General features: G+C 45.3%; 1 protein-coding gene across 2 annotated transcripts in view; it reads right to left on the reverse strand.

The window, feature by feature from the left end:
• Nucleotides 1–4,736: 4,736 nt before the first annotated feature.
• The window catches only part of CEP89 (centrosomal protein 89), a 72,737-nt gene continuing 49,840 nt past the window's right edge, over nt 4,737–27,633 (reverse strand). For both annotated transcript variants that reach the window (XM_047711698.1, XM_047711697.1), the window contains exons 15-19: nt 20,392–20,559; nt 19,628–19,769; nt 15,837–15,926; nt 11,199–11,368; nt 4,737–5,032 (exon numbers count right to left, since the gene is read on the reverse strand). In XM_047711698.1, coding sequence (XP_047567654.1) covers nt 4,876–5,032; nt 11,199–11,368; nt 15,837–15,926; nt 19,628–19,769; nt 20,392–20,559 — 727 coding nt within the window. In that variant the 3' untranslated portion in view covers nt 4,737–4,875. The remainder of the gene's footprint in view (nt 5,033–11,198; nt 11,369–15,836; nt 15,927–19,627; nt 19,770–20,391; nt 20,560–27,633) is intronic.

Consider the following 27,633-nt stretch of genomic DNA (forward strand, 5'->3'; position numbering starts at 1 on the left):
AGTTAAACACACATGTGCTCCCAGGATGCGGCAAATCCAGCCCTTGGTGTTTTCCCAGAACTAGCGCACACACGTGCAAATGTGCAGCAAAAGCAGTGCCCTGGGGCTCAGGCTCTCCATGGAGAGGAGATGGCGAGAGAGAGCGTGGGGTCCAGGAGCAGCTTGTCCTTTAGATGTGGGACACTTGAGGTGTCTTTGCTGCTGATGGAATCCTGTGTAGAAGAGAGAGGTTGCCCAGAGTGACCCAGACCTTACATTTCAGAAAATCTAGGCGTGTGTGAGTGTCCTCTGGGGGGGAGGTAACCCCACCCCCCCAGCCCCCCACCCCCACACTGAGCCCAGCAGCTTGAGGCAAGTGGATCCACACCAGGCAGTTCACAAGCTCAGAGCTGCTGGGAGCTGCTCCCTCCCCGCACACCTCCCCGCACACCTCCCCGCCAACCCCTCCAACTCACTCACTCCCAGCGGAGGCTTGCAGGCTCTAGCTCACCCCAGGGTCCAGGCTCCAATCTCGGGACTCCACGCACCTCTCTTCCTGCTTCAGCTCCCGCCCTACTCTGCCCGCTCCTGCGGGCTCCACTGTGCAAGCCCCATGTGCATCCTGGACACCGCGGGGCCAGGGTGAGCCATCAGGAGGACTGCTTGAGGCCAGGGACAAGCCAGAGAGCCTTTCCCCCTCTCCTCTCTTTCACCGAAAACGTTCTTGCCGGAATAGGAAAGCCCTTCTTCACAGAAGCACTTTCTGTGGTGCCCAGCCCTTGCCACACAGGAACTCCCCCACTCCTCAGCTGCTTGTCCCAAGTACACCCGTCATCACCTTCCACCAGAGGAGACCTGCGCCTCTGGGAACCGCACCAGGCGAGGGTCCCAGGCACAATGAGAAACTACCCGCCAAGGAGCAGGCAACCAGCCTGGCCTCTTTCTTCCTGGTGCCCCCAAAGCTGCATGGAAGCCCCAGAAGCCCTCTGCTCCTGTTCCACGTTCTTCAATAAATAAATAAATAAAATCTTAAGAAAGAGAAAGAAAGCAATCCCTCCCCAATGTCATGATTTATCTCAGTTTTGCCTTTCACATTCGGGTGCACACACAAACTCTGCAAGAGAAGTATACTGTGAGTCACACAGATAGTTTCAATTTTTTCCAGTGGCCACCTTTTTTAAAAAGTAGAAGCAAAAACAGGTGAAATCGATTTTCGCAACAGGTTTTATTTCACCCCGTACATCCAAAATGTTATCTCAACACATAACCAGTATAAAAATTATTGGTGAGATAGTTCCCACTCTTCTTCTAAGTCTTCAGGATCTGGGGTACATTTTATGTTTCCAGCACATCGCAATATAGCACAAGATTTTCATCAGAAGTCCGCGATCTGTAGTTCGATGACCTTTTAAAATGTACTCGGTTGAAAAGGTGCGTTCTCACCCCCTTGTGCCCCTGCACACACAAAGTTGCCCTGTCCCTGCCAGGACACCCTGCTTGCTCTGGGAATCCCCGGCTCTGGGGGCCTGGCCTGTTTAGCTCCTCTTCTGGCTCTAAAACCAACAGATCTATCGCCTCGGTTCTGGGGGCTAGAAGTCCCAACTCCAGGTGTGGGCATGGGCTGTGCTCCCTTTGAAACCCGGGAGGGGTCCTTCACGGCCGCTTCCTAGCTTCTGGGGTAGCCAGAACTCCCGGGTGTACCCCTTGGCCTGCAGCTGCGTCTCTCTGACCCTGACCATTGTTGCATAGCGTCCTCCCTGGGCGTCTGTCTCGGTCCTCACACAGCTGTCTTCCTTCCAGGGCGCCAGTCGTCTGGCACAAAGGACCAACCATGCTCCGGTCTGACCTCATCTTCACCTACTGAGTCCTCGTCTTTCTTTTCAGAATCTTCTGGGGAAATGCAACTCCACCTTTAACGCCCGCTGAAATGCTACCTCCTACCCAGTTCCTTCCGTGAACTTCCCGCCCCCGACTCCCTTTCATGTTCCCCAGAGAAATGACATCTTTTACGTGGCTCCCGTGTCCCTGGCTCGCCTTCCTGCGAGCAGAGATCAGCCCTTCACAGAGTCTGGGCACAACTTCCCTGTGAAGCAGCTTCGGATCGCACGGCCCAGCACAAACCATCACTTGGGAATTCGGACACAAAGGAACGAGCAGAGCACATAGCGACTGACAAGGCGAGATTTCCTGCAAGATAGCGGGGCAGGGCATTGGGAGATGGGAGGAAAAGAGAATCTTCCTGGAAGATAACTATTTTTTGTTTGGGGGGTAAGATCATGACCGTGAGTCCACGCAATGAGATTTTTTGTTTTTTAAGATTTTATCTATTTATTTGACAGAGATCACAATTAGGCAGAGAGGCAGGCAGAGAGAGAGGAGGAAGCAGGCTCCCCACCTAGCAGAGAGCCCAATGTGGGGCTCAATCCCAGAACCCTGGGATCATGACCTGAGCTGAAGGCAGAGGCTTCAACCCACTGAGCCACCCAGGCGCCCCTGAGATTTTTGTTTTTGAATGTTCTGCACAGAGTTCACCATGTAGCTGCTACAGCAGCCATGAAGGTGACCAGGCCATTGTTTCTGTCCTGTTTTCTTCCAAGCACCTAGAAAGCTCTGTAATTATGTTTGCCTTTGTCACCACTATTGTTCTCGACAAGGTGCAGAGAGATAAGCACTCCAAGTGTATTTGCTGAATAAATACACTGCACTGAAAGAAATCCAATTTGGGATTTTCTCCTCTCCTGAGAGTTGGAGGACACACTGATCTCCACAGTGTGAAGCTCCTGGGAAAGGATGGCCTCTTCCATTCTTTTTGGAGCCTGAGGGGCAGGAGCCACTTCCGACCCCTCCAGCCCTCTGTGCAGATGTCCTGGGAAACTGAAGGCAGCTCCTTGCCCGCCCTCACCTCAAACTCACACCCACATGCCTGCTGGGCCCCGGCCTCTCTGCACTTGGTCTGCAATTCCCCTGGACGACTTTTTGCTAACACCAAAGGCAGCAGGGCCCCTTTGAGTCCCTGGGACCCATTTCGTAACTGTTCGCCTCCCCAGGACCAAGCAGGAAAGGCCACGGCTCCTGGTCCGACTGGCACCCGCAGGGCTCCTGGTCCGACTGGCACCCGCAGGGTCAAGCAGACGGGCCCCTGGCAGAGGTCCAGGCTTTCCCAAGGCCAATCTGGCCTCCCTTCTCACCCCAACCTCCAGCCCGAACACCCCTCCTGCGGCTCCTGAGTTCTCACCCCGGCGTACACAGCCCTGTCATTCTCCAGCCCTTGAAACCCTGCCCATCAGCAAGGCCCAGAGCAGTCCAGATCTCTCACAATGCATTGAAGCTCAGGCCCTGGGCCCCTTCAGCTACCTTGTCTCTCACCGCTTTGCCTGCGTGGACCCTCCCTCGAACCCTGGACTCAGAGCCCACCTGCCACATGCTGACAGCATCCAACGGGAGGCTGGTTGAACACAGGAGCTGTGGGGCCCAACCCTGTCTGGCCATGACGAGGTCCAGGGGTCCCCAAACTTGCCAAGTATGCTTGTAACGTGAAATAAACTTAAGGCAGAAATGTACAAACATTCACTTCTCCAGGCAACAAAATGTTCTCACAGAAGGCGGAACAAAGCCAGCAATGACAAAAGTGGCTCTTTGCCTAAGTGACAACAGCAGGATTCCCACCACAAGCCACCCACCAAGCACAGATCTGGAAGGTGAGAGACTCCCGGGGGCACTGGGGCCTTGCAGCCTGTTTTATACGCTGCCTGGCGCTGCCGGAGAGCTGCTGGGTTCCCTGGAAATAATACTGAAGCTGTTTGCTAGGTCACCTCCAAGGGAGAGGATGGGGAGAGTTTGAAATCCCAGTTGAGTCACCCTACCTCTGGTAAAATGAAAATAAGTTAGAATCCTTGAACTGTTGAACAAGTTGAATAAAACATAAAACTGATCTTCTACCTCAACTCCCAGCTAGCAATCAGAGCTCAGGCATGTAACTTCTGCCCCCGACCCGGACCCAGGGCTGGCCTGTGCACACGCTGCACCGAGGCAGGTCTGTGCAGGGAGGCGCCTGTATAAGGCTCTGTTCCAGAATTCTGCCCTCCACACCGCTCCTAGGGGCCCGTGTAGCCTGATGTCCCATGTTCTTCCAGCATGCCAGGGATAAGCAGGCCTAGGGGGCTGGCACTGCCACCAGGAAGTGCCAGGGATGGCCCTGAGAAGCTGGGGTCACCCACCTGAGGTGGTGGCAAAGAGGAGCAGAACCCTGGCCTCTGGCATCCTTCTCGGCGGTGGTGCTGGGGCAGGGACCCCCACCTTGGTGCTGTGTGGCCCCAGAAAAGTTGCCTTTCCAGAAGGATAAAGAAGGGCAGGGAGACAGGGCAGAACAGATGTTGTGTAACTTACTGGGGTGTGAGTGCTAGCACTTGTCTTTTACCGTGTGCCAGGACAGCACCCAGAGCCAATGACAGTACCAGCACTGGATGCGTTCAGTGACCTCACGCACCCAGCCCGCCATGTGAGTGCTCGGTCCCACCACCTGTTTGCTCCCACACTCTCCCGGCTGCGGGTCTAGACGCCCAGAGCCAGGCCAGCTCCTTGGGTCCCCTGGCACCCTGAGCAACGGGGCTCACAGAGCCTGGCTCTGTGGCGAGGCAGTAGACAAGGCGAGATATAGCTTTAAGGCAAGGCAAAAATAGAGGTCAGCACTGTATTAGCCAAATAAAAGCAAAATGTAAAAAAAAATGTAAAAAAAAAAAGAAATTAAAAAAATTAAATTTCTGAGACAGTTTATTTCTACCTTGCCCTGGTGAGGAGAAATGCTGTGGCCCTTCTCCTGTGCCTCCCAGTGCTGGGGTAAGGCAGAGCCCCCAGCCAAGGCCCCAGGCACGGTGTGGGCTGTGGCAGGCAGTGGCTTCAGGTCACGGTAGCCGGAGCCACGGCTTCCCAGCACGCCTCCCTAGTGCCATCCCAGACACCTGGCCTCTCCAGCACGGCCTGCAGCAGCTCTCGGATTCTTTGGTTTTCCTTGGAGGTAGACTGCCAAACAACCTCAAGCTCGCCTTCCATTTCTCTGAGAAATACACAAAAAAGAGAGATGGTTAAAACAGCACAATGAGAAAAATATTTATAGAACCCTTGCAATTCTTAAAGTAGCCAGAACTCAAAGAGAAGAATGCTTGATGTCAGAGAAGAGATCCCATGGTGTTTGAGTTCTGAGGCAGAGACTGTCAGGGCTGAATGAAACGCTGAGGTGTCCTGGAAATAGAAAAAACACTGAGTTTTGCTTTCTCCTTTGTTTTGGACCATCGTTCTCTAAAGAATTAACATGTATAAGAATACAACACAATACCCTCAGCGGCTGACCTACAGCACAATGGCTAGCTGTGGGCACCCACACAGCATGAACCCTGTGAGCCTCTCCCGTGTCTCCTCTACCTGTCCCCGCTGTGACCCGGCCAACATCAGGCTCCTCTCAAAACACCCATCCACAGAGTCAAGGAGGGTCCTGGACATAAAGAGTGAGTGTGGACGTGAGGAGGGGACTGTGCGGAGTGAGGCTCATAACCGAGGACACAGAAAAGACTGGCCTAGACAGATCACGTGCCAGGAGCGAGCATTCAGAGGGAACCGAGATGTACGAGTTAAGGAAAGGATACCAAGGACTCTGTGATGGGTAGCATGTAGAGTGCTGAGGAAGCGGGGCTGACAAGGTATCCGTGTCCTCACAGGGCCATGGTCTTCAGGGGAAACAGATCGGGTACCAGCTGCCACCTCACAGGATGGTGGACCCCACTGGAGAGTGAGGGGGACAGAAAGACCAGCCTCAGCCTGGGCGGGAAGAGCAGGCCTCGTGCAGGAGAGCACGGTGGGGAGGCCGGCTCCTTCATAGATGTGGCTGGATGGTTATGGAAGATGCTAGAAACTGCACTACCAAATGCGGTGAGCAGTGCTATTTAAGGAGAAAGACAATGAGATTCAAGGAGGCCAGTGGCATGCCCACTTGGTCCAATGTCACTTCTCTTGTGAACTGTTCCTTCTTTCCAAGCCCCCCAGTGCCCACTGAATGTTGGGTGCTATTTGATTAAACTGTGTTTTAAAAATCTCCAAATTTCTCTTTTCTGGTACAAAACACCTAGACGTTTGATAAATTACAGCAATTATGACACGTGTGGCCGAACTCAAAATAAGAACAGCAAGTCTCCAAGGGCAGAAAAAAATAAAGACTAAACTGAAAGCACAGAGGGAGGGAACAGAATGTTGTTACTGCTTATTGTTCTGAGGACAAAAGTTCATGCCAGGAACTCACATTTTTGTAGGATGGAGACTAGCTGTTGGGTCCACGCAAACTGGGTAGGACAGAAAACCCCAAGGCTCGCTCTTATCCATGTTATTCCCCGTCTTCCTAGAAACACTGTGAACGAACCACGTGTTCCACAATTGGGCAAGTAAGTGGAGACACGTGAAGGGCCCTCAAAGAAAGCAGGGCTCAGTGGAAAAGCTGCCATCTTCAACAGAAACCTGCTCTGAGAGGCTAAGGGCCTCCTAGGGGTCTGCAGCCACCAGCTCGTTCTCAAATGGATCTGGAGTCTGAATCTACATTGTTCCCCAGGATTGGGCACCCCCAGGACCTGTGTGGAGTGAACAGCCATTTTAGACACAATTAGGGGAAGGGCTCAATGGATGGGTTACATAGTACACTGGACACAACTGAGGAGGGAATTAGCAAACTAATATAGAGCAGAGGAAATCGCTCCGAATGCAGTAAAAAATACCAGGTATTAAGGAGTTATACATTATAAATGCAATAACAGCATTTTATTTTATTTTTTATTTTTATTTTTTTAAAGATTTTATTTATTCATTCGACAGACAGAGATCACAGGCAGGCAGAGAGGCAGGCAGAGAGAGGCAGGCAGAGAGAGGAAGGGAAGCAGGCTCCCTGCTGAGCAGAGAGCCCGATGTGGGGCTCGATCCCAGGACCCTGGGATCATGACCCGAGCCGAAGGCAGAGGCTTTAACCCGCTGAGCCACCCAGGCGCCCCAATAACAGCATTTTAAAATATAATACATAATATATAATAAATGTAATAAAAGCATTTTTAAAAGACTTTTGAAAATGTTTGTATTTTTTTTGAAAAGTATTACTATAGCCCATTTTTTAAAATTAGTAATGAAATTAAAGTGACTCCAGGTTAGAAATATTCTCTTGCACCAAAGAGAAGCAAATGCAAATCTTCTGTAGAGAAAAACGTCCTTAATCTAGAACCTCAGGACTCCACAGATTTAATTCAACCATATATGCGTTCATAGTTAAAAATTTGTTGTACGTAGAAAGAAACAAGCCATGTAAAGCAAGAGTCAAAAAAAAAAAACTTAAGCTCTCCTAAATTTCCGATATTGAAAAAATAACTACAAATGAAATGTTAAAAGAAACAAAAGATGTATTTAAAAAAAGAAAGACCAAGACTTTATTTTAAAAACGACTAGCCAGATTTTCAAAAGAACCAAATAGAACTGAAAATGAAATACAATGTTGCTGACTAAAAACAAAACAAAACAAACAACTCAGTGGCTAGGTTAAATGGTACACTGAACACAACTGAAGGGAGAATCAGTAAACAGGAATACTGAGCAGAAGAAATTATCAAACAAAAAGATGGAAAATTTAAAAGATAAGGCATATGGAAGGTCTAACGTACATTTAATCTGAGCTCCAGAAGGACATTTAGAAAGAATAAGGGGAAATAATTAATTTTAAGAGATAATGGCTTATTTTAAGAGATGAGAATTTTCTAGACTAATGAAAAATCATAATCACAGATATACAGAGTAACTTACACCAAGAAGATAAGTAAAAAGAAGCTTACAGTTAATTACATACCAATGAAATTGCAGAATACAAGAGACGAAGGAAACCTTTATTTAAGATTTTACTTATTTAATTATTTTATTTTTATTTTTAAAAAAATTTATTTATTTGACAGTGAGAGAGAGAGACAGCAAGAACAGGAACATGAGCAGGGGGAGTGGGAGAGGGAAAGCAGTCTTTCAACTGAGCAGGGGGCCCGATGTGGGGCTTGATCCCAGGATCCTGGTGTCATGACCTGAGCTGAAGGCAGACACTTAATGAACTGAGCCGAAGGCAGACACTTAATGAACTGAACCACCTAGGCACCCCCTTACTTATTTATTTTAAAGAGAGAGCACACAAGTGGTGGGGAGGGACAAAGAGAGGGGGACAGAGAATCTCAAGCAGACTCTGCTCTGAGCACAGAGTCTGGCATGGGGCTCAGACTGACAACCCTGAGATCGTGCCCTGAGCTGAGATCAAGAGTTGGACACAACCGACTGAACCACCCAGGTGCCCCATGTCAATTATTTTAAAAAATGACAAAAGGCTTGTCAGACACTTGTCTTTCGGCTTGTCAAAAGAGCCTTCTCAAGCAGAGAAGATAGTAGAATATGCTGATAGAAGACTGTCAACGTAAAATTCTGTAGGTGACAAGAATTATCTTACAAGGATGAAGGAAAAATGCAGACATTTCCAGATAAACAGAAACTAAGAAAGCTCATTCCCAACAGACTCTTACTAAAGAAACTTCTAAACAATGTATTTTAGGAAGAAGGAAACTAATCTGAGAAATAAGCTCTGAGATGTTAGAGGGGATATATTAAAAGATAAACTGAGGAAATAAGAAAATTTTAAGAGTTTATTTGAGCAAAACTCAACTCGAATTGGGCAGCATCCCACCTAGCAAAGAGAAAGGAGCTCTGAGGAACTGTACAAAATGAAAGACTTTTTTAGGCAGAAGGAAGCAGGAATAAGGAAATTATATTCAGTAAAAGCGGGTTGGTTATTGCAAAGTTACTTTCCTTTAGGGGACGGCAAGGGTTTCCCAGGCATATGACCTAAGTAGCACTGACTACACAATTTTTTTTTTTTTTTAAGATTTTATTTATTTGACAGAGATCACAAGTAGGCAGAGAGGCAGGCAGAGAGAGGAAGGGAAACAGGCTCCCTGCTGAGCAGAGAGCCCAATGTGGGGCTCGATCCCAGGACCCTGGGATCATGACCTGAGCCTAAGGAAGAGGCTTTAACCCACTGAGCCACCCAGGCGCCCCGACTACACAATTCTTGACTAACCAGTTTAAGATTCCCTTTCTGGAAGAGCCAAACTGTAATTAAGTCAAGTCTAGGTTTGGTGATGTGTGGGCCCAGCGTACGTGAGACTCATTTTGGGTCTGTTGTCTTGTTTATAATAATCAGTAAGTAAAGAAATTGGTACCTGTGGGTAAATCAAAATAAAGAATTATATAGAAACTAGTAACATTTAATTGGGGGGGGCTAAAGATGATATAAAATAGATCTTTGGTCTTCACTTTTATCTACAGAATGATACTAGATGACACCATATAAACTGAGGGGGGAAAGAATTAGATAAGAGCATTAGATACTGCACTGGGGGGGAAGAAATGTAGACATGTCTAAATTTAAGATTTTTTTTTTTTTTTTAGCCCAACGTAGGGCTTGAACTCACAGCCCTGAGATCGAAACCTGAGCTGAAATCAAGAGTTGGTCACTTAACCAACTGAGCCACCCAGGCACCCCTAAATTAAGATTTTTAATGTTAAATATCCATGGTAAAATTTTAAGGGTAGCCACTGAAAGTACAGAAATAGAATGCATAACTTTCAATGATCTAAGGGCAGACAGTGGAATAAGGGGAAAAAGTGAAAAAAAAAGTCATTTTATTACTGCGATTCTAAACCAACTATCTAGCAAGAAATCTGGTATTGGCTCAACTTTTTACAAAGCAGCTGTTACGGCGGTAAGAACTTCTGTGGCTCCAGAAGCCATGATAGGCACGGCAGGTAAGAGCTCATCCTGCCTTGCATTTATGAAGCGTCTGGCTGGCGGAAAACAGCTATCTGCATTCTGCATGACAGATCGTCCGACAACCCGAAGAAATCCCACGCATGCATTATGATTCTTCTGCGCCCACCAGTTCATGTTCCAGTCTGGCAAAGACAGCATGGCCAGTGTGAAAATGTAGAGTTAAGCACAAAGGACCAGCAAGTTCACCTTCACGGAGCACACGACATTCCCCACTGTTTTTCATACACTGGCAACACTTCCTCTAGCCCATGTTTAAAGGGTCCACGTTTAAAGGGTAAAGGGTAACTGATTTAGTACCTTACATGCACAGAGAACATCATGCGGCCATCATCTCATGATCATGATCTTACAAGAAGGGAATGATCAGAGATTTTAAAATCCTCAGAAATGAAAAAAAAAAGAAAAATCAGAAATAAGACACTTGATAAAAAATTTTAAAAATCCCAAGAAAAACAAAAGCATCAAAGAGAGGAGAAAAGAGGGAAGGACAATTAGAGGTCTGGACTGATTTAAGAAGTCCAATATTCAAACAATGGGGAGCTCTCCAGGGGGTATTAGGAAAATGAGGAGCACAGCACGTGTTGTGTACCTGAAAGCTGCTGGGAGCCCATTCCTGCCCATAACAAAATGCGAATTAGGCAAGACAAGGGTGGTGTTGACTAGCCTTGTGGTGACAATCATTTCACAGGACACACATGAAATCAAACCATCACATTATACACCTTAAACTTACACAATCCTGTATGTCAATTGCTGGGGGAAAACATTTTTTTTTTTTTTTTTAAGATTTTATTTATTTATTTATTTGACAGAGAGAGAGAGAGATCACAAGTAGACAGGCAGGCAGAGAGAGAGAGGGAAGCAGGCTCCCTGCTGAGCAGAGAGCCTGATGAGGGACTCGATCCCAGGATCCTGAGATCATGACCCGAGCCGAAGGCAGCGGCTTAACCCACTGAGCCACCCAAGTGCCCAGGGGAAAACATTTAAAAAGAAAATGAGCAAATAAGAATCAAGACCAGGGGCGCCTGGGTGGCTCAGTGGGTTAAAGCCTCTGCCTTCAGCTCAGGTCATGATCCCAGGGTCCTGGGATCGAGCCCCACATCGGGCTCTCTGCTGAGCAGGGAGCCTGCTTCCGCCCCCCCCTCTGCCTACTTGTGATCTCTGTCTGTCAAATAAATAAATAAATAAAATCTTAAAAAAAAAAAAAAAAAAGACCAATATTACATTCAGATAAAACTTAAATGTAAAAGATAAACAGAACAGGTCCAGGGGGTTTTACTAGAAAATTCTGGGCAACATCCGCAACCAGACCTCCTCTGTGGGGCTGGGGCGGCCCTACCGTTTCTGCTGCAGGGCCTGGTCCAGGATATCCTGCTTGTCCTGCAGCATCTGATGCAGGCGCCTCATCTCTTGCTGGTACTGAGCTGTCCTGCTGGTGAAGTCTTCCTGCTGCTCCATCAGGCGGTGACTGATGTCATCCACTTTCAGTGCCGCCTGCTTCTTGTACCCCTGGGAGAGGGAGGAGGCCCCCTGTGAGTGAGGGGATGCTGCCTGTCGCCCAGGGGGTGGCTTCCCAGATGTGTACCTTCCCCTACCCTCCCTGTCTGGGCTATCAGAGCCCACTGAGATGATGAGTAAACCTTGCAAAAGTCTGATCTGGGAGGGCAAGTCTGGCTCATAAAGTCATAAAAGTCACAGAGAGTAAAAACAGAATACCAAGTATATGGAAACCAAATTTCTCATTTTTATCAGACCTAGTTTTTTATATGCTACAACTCAAAACAGACCAACCTGGCGGGGTCTGTCACACTCTATTGGTAAACAGATGACAGAGATAAAAGCCTGATGCATTTATTTTCCTTCTCCATTTTTTTTCTGGGTAGTATTTAAGGTATGACTTCCTTCTGAGCATTTCTAAAAGTGGGGTTACAGAGATTCTAATTTGTACTTGACACAGATTCAATTCCATTTAGAAGCCCAGTCTCTCATGGTTTGTCTTCCCATTCAGTTTTCCCTCCCTTGCCCTATGGTCCTCCACACTATTCCTTATTTTCTACTTATGAGTGAGACCATATGACAATTGTCTTTCTCTGGCTGACTTATTTCCCTTAGCGTAAGCCCCTCCAGTCCCAGCCATGTTGATGCAAAAGTTGGGTATTCATCCTTTCTGATGGCTGAGTAATATTCCATTGTACACATGGACCATATCTTCTTTATCCATTCGTCTGTTGAAGGGCATCTCGGCTCCTTCCACAGTTTGGCTATTGTGGACATTGCTGCTATGAACATTGGGGTGCATGTGCCCCTTCTTTTCACTACATCTGTGTATTTGGGGTAAAAGTCAGTAGTGCAATTGCAGGGTCATAGGGTAGCTCTATTTTTAATGTCTTGAGGAACCTCCATACTGTTTTCCAGAGTGGCTGTACCAGCTTGCATTCCCACCAACAGTGTAAGAGGGTTCTCCCTTCTCCATATCCTTGCCAATATTCGTTGTTTCTTGTCTTAATTTTTGCCATTCTAACAAGTGTATCAATTCTATTTAGAAACTGACAGTTTATACATTCCTTCCAATCCAACAACTGGTTTACTTCATGGTCTTTACATTTCCAGCTAAAGAGTATTTTTTTGTTTTCTGATTGTTTATTAATTTTGGATTTTAGCTTTTTGATCAACAAATGTGCCTTATTTCTACTCTAGGGGTTACTTTTTGAGCCAATCTACAGTCAGTCAGTTATACACAAACACACACACACCAATAAACCTTACAGATTTTGTTAAATCTTCCATATCCTTACTTTTGTTTCATCTCTTGATCTGTCTTGGACCAAGAGAAGATTAAGGCTCCTATTATTTAAAAAAAAATTTTTTTTAAGATTTTATTTATTTGACAGATAGAGATCACAAGTAGGCAGAGAGGCAGGCAGAGAGAGAGAGGAAAGCAGGCTCCCTGCTGAGCAGAGAGCCGGATGTGGGGATGTGGGGCTCCATCCCAGGACTCTGGAATCATGGCCTGAGCCAAAGGCAGAGGCTTTAACCCACTGAGCCACCCAGGCGACCCTAAAGCTCCGATTATTACTATGCTTCCATTTCCCTATTTTGCTGTGTTACACAGATTTTCTGTTTATTTAGTGCATAAATATTCACAGCTACTATATGCCATTAATTGCAGTCTTTAGCATTTCTTTAGTTTGTTTCATTTAGGCCTTTTGGCCTGAACTCTATCTCAGCACATGTAAAGATTGCAACTTTGCTTTCGTTCTTTCTGTTTGCATACATCTGGATTATCTTTACTCATCCTTTTACTCTTCAGCTTTCAGATGCACTTGGTTTCAGACTGTCTGTTGGCTCCATCATGGAATATCATTTGCTTCATTATCAATCGGTTTTCTTTTCATGGGTGAATTAGCTCATTTGTATTTGTTGGGTCTCAATTTTGTTATTTTATCTACCTACATTTTTAAAGACTTGAATATAGTCCGTTTTCTCTGTTCTTTTCGCTGTTGTAATTCTATTTGGGAATGGATCTCTCTCGATTCTTGTGGTGACTTTTATTCTCATGCCTTTACATTACATGTCCTTAGTCCTTTCATTTAGCAAAAGTAACATAATGTTAGCTCACAACCTTTTCTTGCCCTACTTAAATATGTTTAAGCTCCTCCTACTGATTTTTCAGCTTGAAATGATATCCTTTGAACTCTGAGTTATGACTATGATGCAATCAGCTAGTTCTACTTTCTACTTTGCTACCTCCTTGACCTATCAGTTTTCCCTTGGTTGTATTAATTCCACATTGTCAAAAAACATTTGCATTTTACTCCATCAGCCTTATCCCTGCTTCACTGAAGTCATAGCTCCCAGTTAAATTTATCCTTTGCTCACTACTCTTCTGGAACTTGCCCAATTGTTTCTTGATTGGCTGAACTCAAGTTGATTAATCTTCAGGTGAGATGTACAGGAAAACTGTGCCTAGAGTTCTTACATGGTCAAAACTGCTGGAAGAGTAGCTTGGTTGGATGGAAACATACTTGGCTCATACTCCGTCTCCTTGAATATTTATAAAAGGCATTGCACTGCTCTCTGGTATTCAGTACTGCTGTGGAGAAGTGTGAGGCCAACACAGTTTTCTTTTTCTTATGTCTTGGCCTTTTGCCTGGGTGTCCAAGGTTTTCTTTTTCCTTTTCTTTTTTTTTTTTAAGATTTTACTTATTTATTTGAGAAAGAGAGAGAAAGCTGGGGGAGCAGAGGAGGAGGGACAAGCAACTCTGCACTGAGCGAGAAGCCTGATGCGGGGCTTGATCCCACGATGCCAGGATCACAACCTGAGCTGAAACCAAGAGCTGGACGCTTACAACGACCAAGCCACCCGGGCACCCTTGTCTAGATATGGATTTCTTTTTCTTTATCCTACCTAGTTAGGTAACAACTAAGTGTAACAACTAAGTGTACTTGAAGATTAAACTTACCATATACTCACTGACTTCAAAACTGCGTCAGAAATAAAATTCCCAGAAAACTATGATTTCTGCTAGGAATCTCAGATGACATTTTAGAAGTCAACACAACTCCCAAAGCTATCTGGTTAAATTAAGTCATTCCTACCATCCGATGCCACAGGATCAGTTGCCCTGAGTTCTGGGTAGAGGACAAATGTAGCATTTTCAACTTTCCTTTTAGCAAAGCAACTCTTTCTTCAAATAGCATCATGCCTAAAAGCCCACATGTGGGAACAGGAGTGGAGCTGCTCTGGCCCATAGAAGGAATGAGTTCCTGATGTGTGATGGGAACTCCCCTCACCTCAAAGGCCACTGCCCATTATCAATGAGAACAGTGATGTGCTGGAGGGTATGTTAGTCTCTGAATTTTGTTAGATGGAGGTGATCTTCCCTGGGGACAGCCCAGACCCAGGCAGAATCCAGAACAGGGTAAGGGTATCTAAGGGATGTTGTATGTGGCAGATCCTACTGGAAACCAGAAAGGCCCTCAGGGAGCAACTCTTACCACTTGAAAATCATGAAGAACAGGCTGTGTGGCTTCCAAAACCTTGATGTTCACGTTATTTAGGCAATATTCATTAAACACCAAGAGAAAAAGTCCGTTCTTTGCATTAGGGCTGAGCAAAGTTAATAACTTTTAAAGTTATTTTAAAGTTATTTCAACTTGTAAAGTTAAAGAAGTTAATAACTTTTAAAAAATAAATAATTTAGGACTTATGCTCCCTAGAACAAAACAAAGTCATAACATATTTACATACATATGTATATAAACCTGGCTATACACAGAGCCAGCCAATGTTTTGTCTTAGTTAATTTCCCAACATAGTAAATGTCATCAATCTATTTCTTCATGTGTCAGGCCTTTTTCATCATTATCCAACAGAGGTCCAAATCTTATTCCCCATGCCAGAGCTAAATGCCCTCACAGACCTTCTCCTTCCCACCCAGGCCTCTAGCCTGCCCGCACCCCTGCTCTTGCTCCAGAGAAGTCAGTCTGGCTGGGAAGGCAGTGGAGGCAGAGGCGGAGGCCGGCAGTCAGAACATAGCTGGTGGGGACATTAGAGCTCAGGTGAGGGAGGCTGCCTAGGGGAGGAGAGCTAGTACCCCGACAATAGTTTTCTTGGGCAGAGAAACTGGAGGGTGCAATTAGGGTTAAGCTAGAGAGAAGAGGGTCAACCTTGCTCCCAACTGAACCGACAAATCCTGGGCTTGAGCGTAAAGCCTGCACATTAACGTCAGGAGAGAGCCTGGAGATTTTTCCATAGCATTTTTCTTCTTTTAAACAGCGGCATGGTATCTTATTGTACAGATAAGCCAGACTATTAATGAGTGGACTGGTCTATATGCAATACTGTTTGACCCTGTGCATGATTAGCGTGATACATACATGCGACATGACTCATTTTTTTAAACATGCAAGTCTGACCCCAGGGAGCTGCTGTTTCCATTTGAAAGTGGCACCTCTGAGGCTAATGGCCACTTACCTTGACTTTTTCTTCTAACCTTCCCAAGCGAATATTGCCTTCTATGATTTTGTTGAGAACGCCATGCTTCTCACTTTGTAAACATTTAGCCTAAGGAGAAAAATGAAAAGAAAAAGAATGGGCTCTTCTTAGTTTAACAGAGAAGTTAAAACAATAATTTTTCTGCAAAGATCATTTTCCTCACAAGTAATCTCTATTCTGCCACTTAGCCCGGCCCACCACCCCGCCTGCCCCCCACTCCCTGTGTGAGAGATGTGGACAGAACTTGGGCCAATAGCTGAGGTGAGGCAAGAACCCAGAGGAGCAGGTAGGGGCCCCACCTGGGAAACAAGAGAAGACTGAGCCCCCAGAACAAGGGGGATGTGCTGTAAGGGCTTCTAGCACACTTCTCTGTGCTTGTGGAATATAGCATTCCTTCAGTCGCATCCAAGGAATAAGTGCCAAGATGCAAATAAACTTTTAGCTTGACTACCTGAATAATTACAAAATTAAGGATAACGTGAATACACAATGCCATTCACCAAACCAAATGTGATGGCACCACAGCCAAGAGGAATGTCCCCTGAAGCTGAATGATTTAGATGAATATCAGATGGGACATGAATTGCTACACACTGTAAATTATTTCAAATGCTAAAATTAAAAAAGCAAAGGTGAGCATTCCTTCTAAGGCAGGCCAGAATGACAATTTGATTTCATTTGATTTCCTTCAGAAAGGAAAAAATAAGACACAAAGTTAGATAACTTGCCGTAAGTCACATGGAAAACCCATCCTAAAGGTGGGATTAGAAATTAAGACGGCACTTTCGGGATGCCTGGATGGCTCAGTCGGTTAAGCATCTGCCTTTGGCTCAGGTCATAATCCCATGGTCCTGGGACAGAGTCCTGCATTGGGCTCCTCGCTCAGCTGGGAGTCTGCTTCTCCCTCTGCCTGCCGCTCCCCCAGCTTGTGCTCTCTCTCTGACAAATAAACACATAATATCTTTAAAAAAAAAAAAGAGAAAGAAAGAAGTAGTAATTAAGATGCCACTTTCAATAAATTAAGGTCTAGGAGACCAGGACAGGGTAAGTAAGGTTGGGATGCTTGGCCCACAGTCCCAGGCAGGGCAGAGGAAGCCAGTACCACCCCGGGACCCCAAGTAGAGGGGCTGACCTTGGGGCTCCCGGGTGCAAGGAGTTTGCAGGGGCAAGGGGACAGCAGTGTCTGTAAATACACAGAAGTCCCTTGTGATGGGCGGAGGTAGGGTGGGATAAAAGCAACTCCCCCAAATCTGAGGGGCCTAAGGGTTCTAAACCTAAACCTTGCTTTCAGGCCATAATAATGAAGGTCAGGCAGGAAGAGAGAACACAGTTCATTAACAGACTGTTGGCTTAATTTCTAAGTATTCGCACAAACAGTATATGGCTCCCATTTATATTCCCATCCTGGGCCCACAGATATGAGGGGTGGGCCTAAGAGAGACCGTGTGAGGGCTGGGGAGGATCTCAACTTCATCATGGAAACTTGGGAGATCACTGGCCCACATGGGAGGTCAATTCTCCAGCAAGCTTCTTTTTTGCACTCTTGCCATTCCAGGGAAATAAGCCCAGGAGGCACAGCAGAAAAGGAAAAGGGCGCTCAGCACTGCTACAGAAAATGCCCGAGTCCAGCACGGGTCAGGGTGGTGATATTTCAGGAGGGGGGCTGCTACGGCAGGGGGAATGCGTGCTTCAGCTCCTACCATGCTGTGTCTGAATTACACTGCTTCTAAAAGACCCAGAAAGGGGGCACCTGGGTGGCTAAATGGGTTAAGCCTCTGCCTTCAGCTCAGGTCATGGTCTCAGGGTCCTGGGATCAAGCCCTGCATCAGGCTCTCTGTTCAGCGGGGAGCCTGCATCCCCCTTCTCTCTGCCTGCCTCTCTGCCTGCTTGTGAGATCGCTCTATGTCAAATAAATAAATAAATAAATGAAAACTTTAAAAAAAAAAATAAATAAAAGACCCTGAAAGGACTCAGAGATCACCACTAACATGTAACCACACTCCTACCAAAAACTATTATAATTAAAAAAAACAAACAAACCCTTTTTTTTTGTGACCTTTCAAGTACAGAATGGTACCTCAAGAATGGCTTAATTAGCATCTTTTATTAAAAGTGAGGATCACATTTTCCCCCAAGAGCTGTGTGCTATTTATATTTCCTCTTATATAAACAATAGCTAAAAGCCTGCGTCCACTTCCCTATGGAGGAGCTGATATCTTCCTAGCAGACGTGAATAAGCCCGCGCCATGCCCTACCAGACTCCCCAGACCATTCACCTGCAGGAGGGGCTGAGTGATTCCAAGTTTGCCAATTTCCAACTGCCTCAGGAAGTCCTCTGGTCTCCTCTGTCATGACACCCACTCAACTACTGCTTCTAATGCTAGAATACCAGAGATCCGCAACATTGCTTAAACAAACGTTTAAATGTATGTAAGCAACATGTGCTCAAAGTTGAAAAATCACCAAGTGCAACTAAGCAAGATTTCTTTTTCGTTGCCTGTCATTTCACCATTTGGAGATACCGTTAGGTAAGTCCTAGTCTGTGGTAAATTCCATCGGGCTTTTTCACGGTGTCTAGCTTGGCAGTGTCTGTCTTCTTTCACTGTGTGGCCCTATGGCTGACACCTTTTTTTTTTTTTTAAGATTTTATTTGACAGACAGAAATCACAAGTAGGCAGAGAAGCAGGCAGAGAGAGAGGAGGAAGCAGGGTCCCTGCTGAGCAGAGAGCCTGATTCAGGGCTTGATCCCAGGACCCTGGGATCATGACCTGAGCCGAAGGCAGAGGCTTTAACCCACTGAGCCACCCAGGTACCCCAATGGCTGACACCTTTTAAAATCAGTGTGGAAGGGGTGACTAGATGGCTCAGTCGCTTAAGCATTTGCCTTTGGATCAGGTCACGATCTCAGGATCCTGGGATCCAGCTGCATGTCCAGCTCTCTGCTCAGTGGGGAGTCTGCTTCTCCCTTTGCCCCTCCCCCTGCTCGTGCTCTCTCTCTCTCTAATAAATGAAATCATAAAAAAGAGAGACATTTTGAGAATTAAACTGTTTAAAAAAATAAAATCTGTGGAAATGCCAAACATCATGGTGGCGGCATCGCTCCTGCCTGCCGGGCAGAGCTCCATCATCTAGGACCAGCAATCATCCTCTCAGTTCCGTCCTTGGGACTAGAGCAGCCAGAAGCAACTTGGGGATGAACTCTACTTAACCTGCCTATGGTTCTGTTTCACCTTCACCCAGGGAACACATTAAGTCAGCTTTGGGGAGAGAACACGAAGACGCATGTGTAATGAACACCTGGTGGCTCCTGCTCTAGTTGGTTAAATGGACTAATTCCATTAGTTCACCTCTGAAAATACCATTTACCATTATTTAAAAGTCTGGGTTATTCGTCTTTTGAAAATGTTTTTCCCCCATGGTTGAAAGCTAAAATTTTGGAGAATCTGAAAATATGCAGTTAAAATATAAAAAGACAAAGCCTTTTGTGGATAATTTTGTATTGAAAATGCTTTTTTAAAAAAATATTTGAGGGAGAGAGGGGGAGAGAAAGTGGGTGGAGGGGAGAAGGAGAGAGCGCATCTCAGGCAGACTCCCTACTGAGCGTGGAGCCTGACACGGGGCTCGATCCCAGGACCCTGAGATCAAGACCTGAGCTGAAATCCAGTCAGGTGTTCAACTGACTGAACCACCCAGGCACCCCAAGAAAACGCTCTTAAAATCACATTTGCATGTTGACTTTTAGTGTACTTGAAGGAAGTGAGGGAGCTTACCAAATACATAAGATTGTCGCGTTCCTGGGTTACGTTCTCTGCCAGGCCGACAAGATTTGCCAGGTACTGGTGAGCAGACATTTCGTTCTCCATGGCTTTTTCCACCTGCTTTTTGAGGACATCAATTTTCTTTTGAGACCTCCTAGAGAGTTCCCCCAAATGGTGGAATAAAAAACTCATTAGCCTGAATGGCAGGGACATAGTGAATATCTGCACTGTAAAAACAGCAAGTATGTTAGCATTTAAATGTATTCTTCAGCAACCTAACTCTATTAAGTTTCAGGTTGAAAAGAGGTTAGGGAGTTAAGTGAAGCATAGTTATTGACTCCAAATCAAGTCAACAGGTATCACAAAACACTTAACACTGTCAACAGGCTACTTTGTATGTATTATTCCATTCATTTTTTTGGATCATGTTCTAAAAAGATGCTTTTGAAAACGGAATCCAGTGACCCAAAGCTGACTTTTGAGAAATGTGTAGGAAAGAACTTCCAGGACTTTCAGAGTCTTAGGGTCATCATTAGGACCATCAACTATAATCGATCTAGAGACCTGAGAAATGTTGGCTAACAGTGGCCAACAGAACAGCCTTTACTATAGTTTTCTTTTGATACCCAGTAATCTCAATGATCCTTTTCCACTTTATAGCCAATATTAAAAAAAGACAAAGAAAATAAAAGAGAATATTTAATTTTCTCTTTTTAATACTAAAAAACAAATACACACAACAAAACAAACCCGCTTAAGAAAAAATAGATAAAAACCTATTTATTTTCTGTGCCCTGTCGAGTTCTTCTCCCAGTGCTTGGTTTCTTGCAGCCAGACTGTTCTTCTCTAAGAGCAGGCTCTGTTTCTGCGCCTGCAGCAGCGCCAACTTTCCCACCAACTCTTCCATCTCGGCACCTTCTTTCTCCTCTTCCTTCTCCAACTGGCTGGGGGACAAAAACATCACAGGCATGGACCTGGCACACTGAAGCTAACAGGAGGCAGCCACTGCCGGGCAAGTGAGGGGCAGCCCAGCCCGCCAGCCCATGGGGGTCCGGGGAAGGCACCCGTGCAAACGCTGTCCATCCACTCCCGGAGGGCCCGGGATGGAACTGCTAGGGGCTGGCCACATGGTTTTTTGATGGTGATGATCTAATGCTTTTCCTGCCAATAACTGTTGTTTATGCCTTTGTATAGATACACTTATGTGTACCCTATACTCCTTCCAGAAAGAATTTAAGACTGCTTCATTTTTGACATAGGTATAACTGCCTCCCCCAAATCCTAATGCTAAAACAAATTTTGGGTCATACTAAAGTAATTCTACATTTTCATGATAAAAGCAACAAAAGAAGAAGGCAGGTATACAATTTCAACATACACTTCTGGCAAAATGAGGCTAGAGAAAAGAGTTATTTCTTCATTGGTTCTCTCAGTCAGTTCTCATGTAATCATCAGGACTGACCTGTTCAGTTCAGTGACTTCAGCTTGTCACTGAAGTTCAGGGGGGACTTCCTGAACACCCAGCAGGGATTTTCCAGATAGTTTTCCATTACTTTCTAGTTTACTAGTTTTAATTAGTCAAAGAGTGGAGGACACACCTAGATAAAAACCATGAAACTGAGGTTTTTATCTTTTTTCTTCACTGTCTTCTGTTTTGGTTTTGGAATTTTCTTTAAAGCCAAAGTAATGTACTCAAATCAATCCCTAAAGAAAAATTCCCAATGAAAAACAACTAGGGGCTATAGAGAATGTTGGGAAAGTACTGGTGGGCCAGTCACCTCAGAGAGCAATACATCAAGTTCTAGAAAACACACTTCCCCCGTGACCCAACAGTGCCACCTCTAAATACATACGTAGTGAAACTATGATGACACGTACTTGAAATCTCACTGTGGCACTACCGAATGGAGCAAACTTATTAACAATTTAAACTTCTACTAAAATAAGTGAAATGTAGTATTTCATACAATGGAATACCACCAGGCAGAAGGTAAAAGAATCAGCTCTAATAGCTATTTCAACATAGAGAGATGTTTGGAAAATTGAGTGTAAAGGTCAATATACTAAAAGCTTGAATTCATTCATATAAACTTAAGACACACCAAAAAAATGCCATGGGTCATTTATGGAAACATATGTAAATAAAAAACAGACTGGAAGTGTAATTCCAAGTTTATGGTAGTGATTCCTTTTCGAAAGCCAGGGATAAATACTGGATTAAGGAGAGTGGCTACAAAGGACTTCAGGTGTATTTCTAACAATATATTTCTTTTTTTTTTTTTTTTTAAAGATTTTTATTTATTTATTTGACAGAGAGAAATCACAAGTAGGCAGAGAGGCAGGCAGAGAGGCAGGCAGAGAGACAGGAGGAAGCAGGCTCCCTGCTGAGCAGAGAGCCCGATGCGGGACTCGATCCCAGGACTCCGAGATCATGACCTGAGCCGAAGGCAGCGGCTTAACCCACTGAGCCACCCAGGCGCCCCCCAAAAAATTTTTTTTTATATAAAATATTTTCCCCTCAGGTTCCCCAGAGGAAACCTCTACTGATCACTTTTGATTTTAATTCTTCTGGTAAAAAGGATTTAAAATGTTTTAATTGTGAAATACACATATAGAGAAGTATATAAAAGATAAATACACATATAGAAAAGTATATGAAAGACAAATGCATATTTTAATACATAATGATAACAAACCCTCATATAATTACCGTACAGGTGAAGAAAAAAGACTTTTTGGGGTAAATACTTTAATAAGAGTTTTTACACCTAGGGGCCCTGGGGTGGCTTGGTCAGTTAAGCATCTGCCTTCTGCTCAGGTCGTGATCCTGGGGTCTTCGGATCGAGCTCCCTGGTGAGTTCCCTACTCAGCAGGGAGTCTGCTTCTCCCTCTGCCTCTCTCCCTGGCTTGTGCTCTGTTTTCTCAAATAAAGAAGAATCTTTTAAAAAAAGTTTTTACATCTAGATTCATGGGTGAAAATAAAAAGTAATTTCCCTTTCTTCTATTTGTTGGGTTTTGATATCAAGGTGACATCGATCTCATAAAGTGGGTTAGGTGGCATTAACTCCTGTTCTTCAGAAGAGTTTCTCTAAGACTGGAATGACTTCCACCTTGAGTATTTTTAGAACACTGTGGTGAAGGTCTCTAGGCTTATAGTTTTCTTAAGGAATGGTCTTTGGATTCTATTTCTTTGATGATTAAAGGAAAATTCAGGGATGTCTGGGTGGCTCAGTTGGTTAAGCAACTGCCTTCAGCTCAGGTCATGATCCTGGAGTCCCAGCACTGAGATCCACATCGGGCTCCCGGCTCACTGGGTAGTCTGCTTCTCCCTCTGACCCTCTTCCCTCTCATGCTCTCTTTCTCAAATAAATAAAATTTATCTCTCTCAAATAAATAAATAAATAAATAAATCTTTTTAAAAAAAAGGAATATTCAGGTATTCTTTTTGAATCAGTTTTGGGAAGTTATGTTTTTCCAGGAATGCCACTATTTCGCCTGAATTTTCAAATGTATCGCTAGGAACTTATTTCCGGTGCACACACATTTAAACATCCACTTGGTAGATTGAGCCTTTTCTTGTCATTTGTCTTGCCAGATACTGACGGAACGTTACCACCTCTCTTTTGGTTTGTACTTGAGTGGTATGGCTCATTCTGCCCTTTCACCTTGGACCTGCCTGTGTCTTTCTGACGGAGATGCACAGCTGAAAGGCAACACAGACTTGCCATGGAGAGCTGAGCTACACACTCCACTGTACTCTGCCTCAGAACCCACCAGGCGCAGCCTGCATGAGGCCTTGAGCTGACGCGAGCCTCCCCGGCACACAGCAGTGCAGTCACAACCCAGAAGGTCACGGGTAAACGTAAATTCCTGGTAGGACTCCTCCATGCGATGAGCATTCTTCCCCACCTCCAAGATGCCCCAGGGGTAAGAGTCTCTGAAGCTTGCTAAAACCCGGCTCCCTTGACCCTCATGTGCCCCGGACACCCTGCCCTGACATCGCCATGTGGCCCCTCCAGGTGCCTGTGGGTTACCAACTTCTCTATCTCACTTTCCTGCGTGGCCTTACTGGGGTTCACCAACATCCCAGGGCTCTGCTTCACGTACACTAGTTTAACGTCTAGCCTCTTTAGTGTTACTTACTCCCGATATATTTTCTTTTAAATCTTTCCATTTTGCATTTTCGATTTTACCACTTGTCCTATCTTTTCTTGCCCTTATTCGTATTTTTTAAAAAAATCATTCTTTCACTATTCTAGTTTAAAAGTTACATTTTCTTCCCACAAATTTCATCATGCGTATTTTCAAACCATAAAGTAAATCAACACCTTTCTCCTCTCCAGAATGATTTAGACTTTAGAAGACAACTCCATTGACCCCTTTCCTGATTATATGCTATTATTATTGTGCATTTGAATTCCATACATTTTTTTAGATTTATTTATTTATTTGACAGACAGAGATCACACAAGTAGGCAGAGAAGCAGGCAGAGAGAGAGAGGAGGAAGCAGGCTCCCCGCCAAGCAGAGAGCTCGATGTGGGATTCGATTCCAGGACCCTGGGATCATGGCCTGAGCCAAAGGCAGAGGCTTTAACCCACTGAGCCACGCAGACGCCCCCGAATTCCACGCATTTTTAAATTGCCAAAGATGTTATTATTGTTTCATGGAATCAATGTTCACTTACATTTATATTTACTGTGTCTTTTTTACTCTAGTTTTCCTCGCCTCCTGTGCATCCAACACTAAATTACATTCCTCTTCCTGATGAGAACTGCCTTTAACGTAGGTCTGCTGGTGGTGACACTCAGTTTGGGCTTGAAAATATGCCGATTTTGACCTCATTCCCGAAAGGCATTTTGTCTAGAAGGAAATTTTAGCTCACAGGGTGCTCACGGGGCTAGCCCAACTCACGTACCACCGACTGTCTTCACTTGGGGAAGGCTCCCCGCCGCCGTAACTACTCCTGATGAAATACATCCCTCTGTAGCTTCTGTGAGCTACTGATCCTGCAACCGTGGAACGTTCCACGCCATCCTATGGACCCTTGCTTCCGACCTATTTTTCAGTTCGCCAGCTCGCCCCCCTGCTACGTCCAATGTTTAGTTAAGCCCATCCAGGGAACTCTGAATTCAGGCTGCTGTATTAGTTCCCTGAAGACATGTTGGAGCCTTTTATCTCTTTAAGCCTAAGAGCCACCTGAGGTTTTATAGGTCTTATCTGATAACTCTCATATCTGGGCTCTCTAGTACTATTTGCTACTTCTGCTGGTTCCTAGGCACTGTTTGTCTGCTTTTCTTTGTGTCCTGGACACTATCCTTGAAAAACGTTTAGGAGTAAAGAGCCCTCCTCCAGAGAGGATTGAGGGCTGGTTGGTTTCAAGTTTACCCTACGCTGAGGATAAAGCCCTCTGGAGGCTCAGCTCACGACTTATTTGCAGGTGATGGGCTTGTCTCATCGCTGGTTGTCCACTGATACTTCATGTGGGTGTATCTGGGTGTGGGTCTTTTTCATTCACAACACCAGGCAGTCTGCAGGTCCTAGCAATCAAGGTCTTCAGAGACCTGGAAATGCCCTCTAACCATTGCCCTCCAACCAATGTCTTCCTTCCCATTTTCTCTAAGCTTTCTTTCTGAGACAATCTAACAGTCTGAGGCTGGACTTCCTGGACAGGTCTCCCATCCATTACCTTCTCTTCATTCCCAAATGTCTGTCTCCTTATGCTCTAGCAGAATTGACCCATTTGTCTTTTAGCCCTTCTGCTGAATCTTCTCTAGCTTCTGGTCATCACTTCTAATCTTGCTCTTGACTGTACTTTTTTATGGTATTTTATTCTCTATATTCTCAGTTCTCCACAGTATCTGTTTTATTTGAAGTGAGTTTCTGTGCTTATGTAGGTCTCCCTATTTTACTGCATTTTCCCCCATTTTACCCAATGATCCTTGTTGTTTGTTCACACCTAGGAGTCTGTTCTTATTTTAGGATGAAGGACTTGGCATTTGGTGTGTATTATGTAAAGAGACTGCTTTTCTGCCCTGGCATCTCCCTGAGCAGACATATCACTGACTGCTGAGCAGGGCTCTGTCTACACAGAGAAGTTATGTGGATAGTCAGCTGCATGTTAGAACAGCCCCTCCCCTGCCCCAAAGCCAGAATAAGGAAGGCTTTCCTTGTATAGATACCACTAGTCACCCCAAACCCTTAGCTCTCCCTAAACAAGTGTGCTAACTTTCTTTAGAAGTCGGGTGACTCCTTGTTTTTCTCCCACCACCCATCCTGGGTAGGCTCAACCTTTGTAAGCAGCAGGAAAAACCAAGAACAACCGAAGCTTCCAGGTGTCATCACCAGCACAACAGTAAGTCAACCAGACAGTGCACTAGGAAGATAACCTCCTGCCATTTCTGGGGCCACAGTTCCTCCCAGGCAAGTGTGCCTGACAGTGGAGAAGCCAGTCCATATTTACAATCTGCACTGCCCCGCACCAGGAAAAGACAAACAACACACATGCAGCAAACCTAGAAGCTCATGGAACACAGGTTCAATTTAGCTCTTTTCTATATAAACAAAAATGTTTATCTTTGCCTGCGACACCACTCTTCCTCAAGTCCTCCACAGACTTGTCCCAACTGTAGGAGCCAGTTCCACAGCTGCTTTGCGGCTAATGAATGACTACTCTCGGACACAGGGTGCATCTCTTACTATCAGTGTATCAGTGTGGGAAGGGAGCACCCCTAACGGAGGCAACGAGACGGCAGGTGCACTAAAGCCTTGCAGCCCCTCAGCTCCCTTCAGCCCAACTCCAAGGTGCCCTTGGCTGACGTGATGTCTGTAACAGTCTCCTTACTTTGTCTGTTTTTCTAGCGGGTCTTGGTGCAGCCTCTATAGACTTCCCTGAATTCACACATCCCATCCCTGATGGACTCCTATCCCTCTTCCCACGTTACCAATGCTCTGACCAATCACTGAGCCTTCCACCAGAGAACCATCAGGGTCACCACTCTCTATGTCCACTCTTACTCCTCTATCCTCCACCCCACCCTTCAACTCTGAGCCCAAAACCTCCCGGCAAAGGCTGGCATGAAGGTTTGCTGTCCCTACTCTAGTTCATTCTCTACCACAACACTCCTCAACTAATTTCTACTTACAAGAGATTTGGTGACATGTTTGTCTTTTCAACAACCATGTCTTCCACTGCCTTCCCATTAGTGGCTTCCTTTTGAAGGTTTTTATACCTTCGATACTCACATTTAGGGGGCCATTAAAATACATGGTTACGGGGGCACCTGGATGGCTCAGTTAGGTGAGCGTCTGACTCTTGGATTCGGCTCAGGTCACCATCTCAGGTTCATGAGCTGGAGCCCCGTGTTGACTCCTGTGATTCTTTCCCTCTTCCTCTCCCTCCCCCGCTGCCACTCTCTCCTGCTTACTCACTCGCTCTCTCTCTCTAAATATATAAAATCTTAAAAAGATAAAAAAAAGAAAATGTGATTTTGATAGCCACAAAAAAACATCAGCTATAGGAGTGGGTGTTTGAGGGAAATAAAATCATAAAGATGAACAGAACTTTAAAAAAAATTTCCTTCCTCTCCTGGAATAGAAAAGTAAAGGATGGGTCTGGCCCAGACGGCACATAATAGTACAGTCAAAACACTGGGGTCCAGTAGTTGGACTCCCCAACATTTACTAAAGTACGAAACTAAGCACTTCACATGCACTCTTACTCCCCCACGTCAACCATCTTAGCTGAAAGTTTCACCATTAAAAAAATTATTTCCTCCCCATTACAAAAGCAATGCATATTTATAATAGAACACATGTAAAATATTTACAATAAACACAAAGAAAATTTAAAATACTCATTTTGGGGATGCCTGGGTGGCTCAGTTGGTTGAACGGCTGCCTTCCGCTCAGGTCATGATCCCAGGGTCCTGGGATCGAGTCCCACATCGGGCTCCTTGCTCGGCAGGGAGCCTGCTTCTCCCTCTGCCTCTGCCTGCCTCTCTGCCTGTGCTCGCTCGC

This window comes from Lutra lutra, chromosome 17 (assembly GCF_902655055.1).
Source record: "Lutra lutra chromosome 17, mLutLut1.2, whole genome shotgun sequence".
Lineage (NCBI taxonomy): Eukaryota > Metazoa > Chordata > Mammalia > Carnivora > Mustelidae > Lutra > Lutra lutra.